Raw genomic sequence first — 9116 nt, forward strand, 5'->3', positions numbered from 1 at the left:
AGCCTGCTGGTCTGGGCCTACAGCCTGCTAGACAGGGTCTATAGCCTGCTGGACTGGGTCTATAGCCTGCTGGACTGGGTCTATAGCCTGCTGGACTGGGTCTATAGCCTGCTGGACTAGGCCTACAGCCTGCTGGATTGGGTCTATAGCCTGCTGAACTGGGCCTACAGACAGATGGATTGGGCCTACAGCCAGATGGACTGGGTCTACAGCCAGATGGACTGGGCCTACAGCCTGCTGGATGTACTGGGCCTACAGCCTGCTGGACTGGGTCTACAGCCTGCTGGTCTGGGCCTACAGCCAGATGGACTGGGTCTACAGCCTGCTAGACTGGGTCTACAGCCTGCTGGACTGGGTCTACAGCCTGCTGGACTGGGTCTACAGCCTGCTGGACTGGGCCTACAGTCTGCTGGACTGGGTCTACAGCCTGCTGGACTGGGCCTACAGCCTGGACTGGGTCTACAGCCTGCTGGACTGGGTCTACAGCCTGCTGGACTGGGCCTACAGCCTGCTGGACTGGGTCTACAGCCTGCTGGACTGGGTCTACAGCCTGCTGGACTGGGCCTACAGCCTGCTGGACTGGGTCTACAGCCTGCTGGACTGGGTCTACAGCCTGCTGGACTGGGTCTACAGCCTGCTGGACTGGGCCTACAGCCTGCTGGACTGGGTCTACAGCCTGCTGGACTGGGCCTACAGCCTGCTGGACTGGGTCTATAGCCTGCTGGACTGGGTCTACAGCCTGCTGGACTGGGCCTACAGCCTGCTGGACTGGGTCTATAGCCTGCTGGACTGGGTCTATAGCCTGCTGGACTAGGCCTACAGCCTGCTGGATTGGGTCTATAGCCTGCTGGACTGGGCCTACAGACAGATGGACTGGGCCTACAGCCAGATGGACTGGGTCTACAGCCAGATGGACTGGGCCTACAGCCTGCTGGATGTACTGGGCCTACAGCCTGCTGGACTGGGTCTACAGCCTGCTGGTCTGGGCCTACAGCCAGATGGACTGGGTCTACAGCCTGCTGGACTGGGTCTACAGCCTGCTGGACTGGGTCTACAGCCTGCTGGACTGGGCCTACAGCCTGCTGGACTGGGTCTACAGCCTGCTGGACTGGGCCTACAGCCTGCTGGACTGGGTCTACAGCCAGATAGACTGGGTCTATAGCCTGCTGGACTGGGTCTATAGCCTGCTGGACTGGGTCTACAGCCTGCTGGACTGGGTCTACAGCCTGCTGGACTGGGCCTACAGCCTGCTGGACTGGGTCTACAGCCTGCTGAACTGGGTCTACAGCCTGATGGACTGGGTCTATAGCCTGCTGGACTGGGTCTATAGCCTGCTGGACTGGGTCTATAGCCTGCTGGACTGGGTCTACAGCCAGATGGACTGTGTCTACAGCCTGCTGGACTGGGTCTATAACCTGCTGGACAGGGTCTACAGCCTGCTAGACTGGGCCTACAGCCTGCTGGACTGGGTCTACAGCCTGCTGGACTGGGCCTACAGCCAGATGGACTGGGCCTACAGCCTGCTGGATGTGCTGGGCCTACAGCCTGCTGGACTGGGTCTACAGCCTGCTGGACTGGGTCTACAGCCAGATGGACTGGGTCTACAGCCTGCTGGACTGGGTCTACAGCCTGCTGGACTGGGTCTATAACCTGCTGGACAGGGTCTACAGCCTGCTGGACTGGGCCTACAGCCTGCTGGACTGGGTCTACAGCCTGCTGGACTGGGCCTACAGCCAGATGGATGAGCAATGGAGAGAGGGAAGAAAATAACACCAGAAGAATGCTATCTTGTATCCTACAATTAGGACTGAGTTTTCCATCCACACTCAAACAGAAATGAATCTAAACTCCTGGTGAGAGGAAAGAAAGTGTGCCAGTGTAGTCACAGTGGGCTCCCCACTCTGTCCTTCCAATAGAATAATCAAAGGCCACAGCTACTCCATAGAGAGCCAGGGGATTCTGGAATGGCCCTACCCGAAAAGTGTTCCTCTTTCACCCCTCTCCATGGCCCGCTCAACACCACAAAGAGAGTGACTCCTATTGGCCCAAACCAGGGAGAGGTGCGACAGATGGCTGAAACAGTTAGCCCTGGTCCAATTTGGTGCATTTGGCTCAACATTGATTTGAGAAGGCTCGGAGGTTGTGTAAGTACGGACACAGCTCCAAACACCCCAGCCACATCCGTGCCAGAGGAGCAACATGAACAAAATTCATACAACTTGATTATAGCACAAAGTTAACCCAACTAAATAAGTGACATCTACCGCTTATGTTGAGAAAAGACCCCTGGGACGACAGAAACTTGAGAAAGGTTGTATCTTTATCACTAGGTTAAACACAGCTGACATAGGCTGCTATGTCGTGCAAAGGCCGGAGGATTTCCAACCAACACAGAAACCATCACAACGCAAAATTGCTTCATTTCCTGAACTTTTGGGAAGCGTGTGGTCTGTATGGGATTATGGTGTCTTTGGTGGCTTGATTGAAAGTTGGATAAGACTACCAGCTGTTCTTACTGTTTGTAGTACAGAAGGCTTTCTTAAACTATGGATCTGTACCCAAAGTGGGTCCTGGGCATGCGAGAGGTGGGTTGTGAGTTATGACAATACACCTATAATCACACACTATTTATTCTTCATTTGTGTCATTGGAGGACGATTTGGGTCATGGTGGAACGGTCAATTTCTCATTCGGGTCTCGAGCTGTATACGTTTAAGAACCCTTGTAGTAAAAGATTGACTGCTCTGATATTATAACACAGAGAAAGTGATATGTAAGTTATATTTAATTATAATTCAGCAACGCAATGCATCTCTGGAACAAGGTCAAATGGGACAGATCACACAGAGAAGGGATGAGAGAAAAAATAGATAGATATCACACACACACACACACAGAGACTTTAAACTGACAGGCTGACCCCTCAGGACAAATTGCATAAGAGGATGGTTTCCATGACAACTGTCTGTAGCATAGGCCACAGCAGTTTTGCTCAGGCCACCCAATCTAATTTAGCCTGGGTACCAGTCTCTTTAGCTAATCCACTCCATGTCATGTGCCAAGGGGACTGGTCTTTCTGCCATCTTCAAATATTAACGTTCTATCATTTATGAGCTCGAGGAAAACAGAGGATTTGATCATGATTCGATCACCCTCACAGCTATCTTCCAATCACAACAAAAAATGTATGCACATTTTGGAACTCTTATCTTTTTTTCTTCACAGAACACGTTGGTATTCGGTTGCTAGGCAACAGTTTTTTGTTTGTTCAGATGCTCACATCTAAATTCTCAAACTAAATACATACAGCAATTTCAACCACAAAATGTCTACGTTTTGATTTTAAGCATCAAAATACAACTTACTTTGTTATAAATTCTAATTTCGAAGCTCCACATAATGTCATGGAAAATAATCATGTTTTTTTCCAACAACCAATGAGCAACTCCGCTGTAAATTCAGCACATATTGAACATTGACATTCCCGAAAGACCAGTATTTTTTGGCAATGACAAGGAGTGGCGAGTGTAATGTTAGCTAAAGAGACTGGTACTCACACTAAATCTAACCTAAGAGGCCATACCAACACATCACTTTTTTTCTGAGAATCATTTGGTGGATGTCACTTCCTCCTACAGATAGTGTGGCAATGGCAACAGCTTGTGCCTCTGCTTGTAGGGCATTCCTTACTCACTTGTCTCTTAGCAGGGGTCCAGGACCAGCATCATGCCCCTGCCCTTCTCAGTGCAGCAGCCTACTCTGGACCCGTATTCATAAAGAATCTTGGAGTATGCGTACTGATCTTGGATCAGTTTGATATTTTAGATCATAATGAATACACGGAGGGACCTGATCTTAGATCAGCACTCTTTCCTTCTCTGAGACACTTTATGTACACAAGCTCCACTTTGCTGCTGGTCTGCTGCAGTCTGCTAATGGTGGTACTCATGCCTGGCCTGCAGTACCAATGACCTGTGGCCGACAAGCAATGACCGGCATACTGAATACTGCCACACTGCCTAGTGGAGGCCAATCAGCAATGACCTGCATACTGAATACTGCCACACTGCCTGGTGGAGGCCAATCAGCAATGATCTGCATACTGAATACTGCCACATTGCCTAGTGGAGGCCAATCAGCAATGACCTGCATACTGAATACTGCAATCCTGCCTGGTGGAGGCCAATCAGCAATGACCTGCATACTGAATACTGCAATCCTGCCTGGTGGAGGCCAATCAGCAATGACCTGCATACTGACTACTGCCACACTGCCTGGTGGAGGCCAATCAGCAATGACCTGCATACTGAATACTGCCACACTGCCTGGGGGAGGACAATCAGCAATGACCTGCATACTGAATACTGCAATCCTGCCTGGTGGAGGCCAATCAGCAATGACCTGCATACTGAATACTGCCACACTGCCTGGGGGAGGCCAATCAGCAATGACCTGCATACTGAATACTGCCACCCTGCCTGGTGGAGGCCAACCAGCAATGACCTGCATACTGAATACTGCCACCCTGCCTGGTGGAGGCCAATCAGCAATGACCTGCATACTGAATACTGCCACACTGCCTGGTGGAGGCCAATCAGCAATGACCTGCATACTGAATACTGCCACACTGCCTGGTGGAGGCCAATCAGCAATGACCTGCATACTGAATACTGCCACCCTGCCTGGTGGAGGCCAATCAGCAATGACCTGCATACTGAATACTGCCACACTGCCTGGTGGAGGCCAATCAGCAATGACCTGCATACTGAATACTGCCACCCTGCCTGGTGGAGGCCAACCAGCAATGACCTGCATACTGAATACTGCCACCCTGCCTGGTGGAGGCCAATCAGCAATGACCTGCATACTGAATACTGCCACCCTGCCTGGTGGAGGCCCCAATGACCTGGTGGAGGCCAACCAGCAATGACCTGCATACTGAATACTGCCACCCTGCCTGGTGGAGGCCAATCAGCAATGACCTGCATACTGAATACTGCCACCCTGCCTGGTGGAGGCCAATCAGCAATGACCTGCATACTGAATACTGCCACCCTGCCTGGTGGAGGCCAATCAGCAATGATCTGCATACTGAATACTGCCACCCTGCCTGGTGGAGGCCAATCAGCAATGACCTGCATACTGAATACTGCCACCCTGCCTGGTGGAGGCCAATCAGCAATGATCTGCATACTGAATACTGCCACCCTGCCTGGTGGAGGCCAATCAGCAATGACCTGCATACTGAATACTGCCACCCTGCCTGGTGGAGGCCAACCAGCAATGCCAAGCAGGGAGAAGTTTGTTTCATTATGAGAGTACAGCTTTCGTTTTGTTTACAATCCTATATTTTGATGCAGACCTTATGAAAAACATCTGCCTACATGGAAAATATCCTCAGTCCTTCTGTGCAGTGATACACAACCACAACAATCTACCAGGGCAGTGGTTCCACTTTTCAATCTCTCCTGCCTCTTGGATGACCTCAGTCTAACCGTCTGCATTACTATGGCATTTCCCCCTCTGTCGATCAACTGAAGCTAGTAATTGAAGTCACTCATGGACAGACACTCGCCAATGAGACTGTCCGTGTTTGAAGACCAGTCTTTCCCTTGATGGTTGTTTTCTGACACTGCAATCTGGACCTGTTTATTGGACAGTTCTGATCCTAGCACTGCTGAGTGATTAGTCCAGGGGACATGGGGAAACAACATGGTGTAAATAGAGAAAATCACAGTGGTGTCTTTTTTTAACAAATTGTTTATCGCTAATTCTAAACGCAGACTTGTCTGAAACCTACCTTGAGAGAGTATTAGTGTGTGTGTCTCTAAGGAGTATATTTAATTAAACAGAGGGGATTTCGGCTAAACTATTTCATGTGATCATTAATACGGAGACGTGGTTTATTTCCTGCAGGGTGGGAGGGAGAGGGGATGAAGCAGCTGTTTGAGATATGAAGTGTTAGCCTCCAGGCACTAAAACCTCCCCTGGGCCTCCCACCTCCAACAGCACAGAGACCTGCATACTGAATACTGCCACACTGCCTAGTGGAGGCCAATCAGCAATGACCTGCATACTGAATACTGCCACCCTGCCTGGTGGAGGCCAATAAGCAATGACCTGCATACTGAATACTGCCACACTGCCTGGGGGAGGCCAATCAGCAATGACCTGCATACTGAATACTGCCACCCTGCCTGGTGGAGGCCAACCAGCAATGACCTGCATACTGAATACTGCCACCCTGCCTGGTGGAGGCCAATCAGCAATGACCTGCATACTGAATACTGCCACCCAGCAATGATCTGCATACTGAATACTGCCACACTGCCTGGGGGAGGCCAATCAGCAATGACCTGCATACTGAATACTGCCACCCTGCCTGGTGGAGGCCAACCAGCAATGATCTGCATACTGAATACTGCCACCCTGCCTGGTGGAGGCCAATCAGCAATGACCTGCATACTGAATACTGCCACCCTGCCTGGTGGAGGCCAACCAGCAATGATCTGCATACTGAATACTGCCACCCTGCCTGGTGGAGGCCAATCAGCAATGACCTGCATACTGAATACTGCCACCCTGCCTGGTGGAGGCCAATCAGCAATGACCTGCATACTGAATACTGCCACCCTGCCTGGTGGAGGCCAACCTGCAATGCCAAGCAGGGAGAAGTTTGTTTCATTATGAGAGTACAGCTTTCGTTTTGTTTACAATCCTATATTTTGATGCAGACCTTATGAAAAACATCTGCCTACATGGAAAATATCCTCAGTCCTTCTGTGCAGTGATACACAACCACAACAATCTACCAGGGCAGTGGTTCCACTTTTCAATCTCTCCTGCCTCTTGGATGACCTCAGTCTAACCGTCTGCATTACTATGGCATTTCCCCCTCTGTCGATCAACTGAAGCTACCTAATACGTTCTACAGGCGTACTAGCAGGTTAATAACTATACATGAGGGATACATTTCTCAACAATGCAGCACTTACCAGGCCATCACAGTTGCTGAGAGCGACGGATGTGTCCCTGACGTTGGTGACCTCTCCTACATAAAAGCAGTCGCTCTCCAGTAGAGGCTCGTAGCGGGTCTGGTTGCCCTCCTCATGCCACTCCACTTTAGCTCCGGGGGCCACCAGCCTGGAGTTGAGGTGCAGGTGCAGGTGAAGCTCCCGGCCAAACACAGTGACGTTGTAGAAGAGTGTCTCCCTGTGCCTGGCGGTGCCATCTCCTTCCTCCAGGTCTCCATGGTTGCGGTCTGAGGTGGCTGCAGCCTCCCTCCTCCAGCGTCTGTAGACCTGCTGGTGCTGGCTGTCCAGCTGAGGTGCGGAGACAGCACCTGAGAGGAAGCGGCCTTCTGCGTCAGTGTTCACAGGCCTCACCACCCCATATTCCCTCAGGACATGCTGCAGAGACTCTGTGTGCAAAGGGAGAGACAGTCACACACTGATCAATACACACACAATCATGCATAGGAGCTCAGATGCACATAGTCACACAAGCACGCACACACACACACTCAAGCAGGTACAGCTTTGGTATCTAAATAGCATGGGTAAATAAATAAATATGCTGGGTCTCACTTGATAAACATGACATCATGCAATGTGAATCTGTGAATAATATAGATCAGACATTTTACAGCCACAACTGACTTTGGTATATTCCCTACCATATCAAATAAACCACAGGCAACACGAAACCTGGACGATAGGCCTATCAAACAGCGTTTTAAACTTCGGTGTGCCAATTGCCAAAGTGTTCACGCCCGATCCCCGCGCGCCGCAGATGAGCATGCGTTTTACACCGTAGGTAGGCAGGCAGACTATCATTCTTTAGGAATTTCAAATAATTCTATGTTTACAACAAGACTACACACGACTGTATCCATCACTTTTGTTCACTTCTGTTTAGATTGGAAGCAGTGACCCACCCAGTAGGTGACGCAGGGAAGCACGCGTCAAGACAGTATGATGCTCAAAGCTGTCAATTTGAAATAATCGAGATCGTATTTAAATTAATTAAATTGAAGTGTCAAGTTTAATTTAATTCCAACCATTTATTTTACAAGTCACAATGTAAATTATTATTTGGAGAGGTCGTTGTTGTTGTTAGGCAAACTAATAGCCTAACTGCTGTAAAAACTTCAACTATAAATTAGCAAATTCACGACATATCAATAGTGCATGATGAATCTGCTATTAGAATGTTCTTTACATGCTGAATTTGAGCGCACGTAAACTGTGTTTGGATGCAAAATAAATGTGGAAAAAGTTGGTGTCATGCAAAAGAAAGGGAAACCTTACTGAGACACTGCATTGTTTATAAACAAACTACAGAGCCCAACTCCAGGATATTTATGTTTCTGTCAAATATTATTGAACATTTCTGGGCTACGAAATAACCTCTGTGAAATTGACGTGCATCAAGAGTCGAATCGTGATCAGAACATATTCTCAACCGTGGTGCCTAGGTTAAGCTTTACACAACTGTATTAAACGTAGCCTATAATATCACAAATCCCACATACCTATGCTATTGGATATATAAAGTCCATTCGCGTGAATTAGTTGCAGAAAAATGATAAATAATGCAAATCCAGTCGTCACATCCATTGCAGGTCCGAAGAAAAAGACCGCACAGGATAGAGGCGGACTTTGAGATTCTAGATAAACGATCTACCAGCCCCTAACCCTCCCGAACAGATCTTAAAGCGCTCTCTCTCTCTCTCTCTCTCTCTCTCTCTCTCGATCTTTGATAGTGTTCACAGTGACAGCTGAAAAACATCCACTCTCTCAATTGCTATTAAATGTCACATTCTCACTTACAGGGAACATTGATAACGATATAGCTCAAATATTTGCCCACTTTAAATCGATTACAAACTTTACAAATGGGCATAAGACATATCGGTGTGGCAACCAGCACTTCCCATCACCCAATGACATTTCCATGGTCTGTGGAGCATAACCTAATAATAATAATACTGCTACTAATACTACTACTGCTACTACTATTACTACTACTACTGCTGCTACTATTACTACTACTGCTACTATCACTACTACAGATATTACTACTACTCCTACTACTACGGTTACTACTGCTACTAC

At 48.8% G+C, this 9116-nt stretch overlaps 1 protein-coding gene across 47 annotated transcripts in view; it reads right to left on the reverse strand.

Moving 5' to 3' along the window:
- The window catches only part of LOC118384930 (A disintegrin and metalloproteinase with thrombospondin motifs 2), a 104872-nt gene extending 96175 nt beyond the window's left edge, over positions 1-8697 (reverse strand). For all 47 annotated transcript variants that reach the window (XM_052520659.1, XM_052520649.1, XM_052520638.1 and 44 more), the window contains exons 1-2: positions 8534-8697; positions 6996-7420 (exon numbers count right to left, since the gene is read on the reverse strand). In XM_052520659.1, coding sequence (XP_052376619.1) covers positions 6996-7420; positions 8534-8618 — 510 coding nt within the window. In that variant the 5' untranslated portion in view covers positions 8619-8697. The remainder of the gene's footprint in view (positions 1-6995; positions 7421-8533) is intronic.
- Positions 8698-9116: the final 419 nt, after the last annotated feature.

This window comes from Oncorhynchus keta, chromosome 6 (assembly GCF_023373465.1).
Source record: "Oncorhynchus keta strain PuntledgeMale-10-30-2019 chromosome 6, Oket_V2, whole genome shotgun sequence".
Taxonomy (NCBI): Eukaryota; Metazoa; Chordata; class Actinopteri; order Salmoniformes; family Salmonidae; genus Oncorhynchus; species Oncorhynchus keta.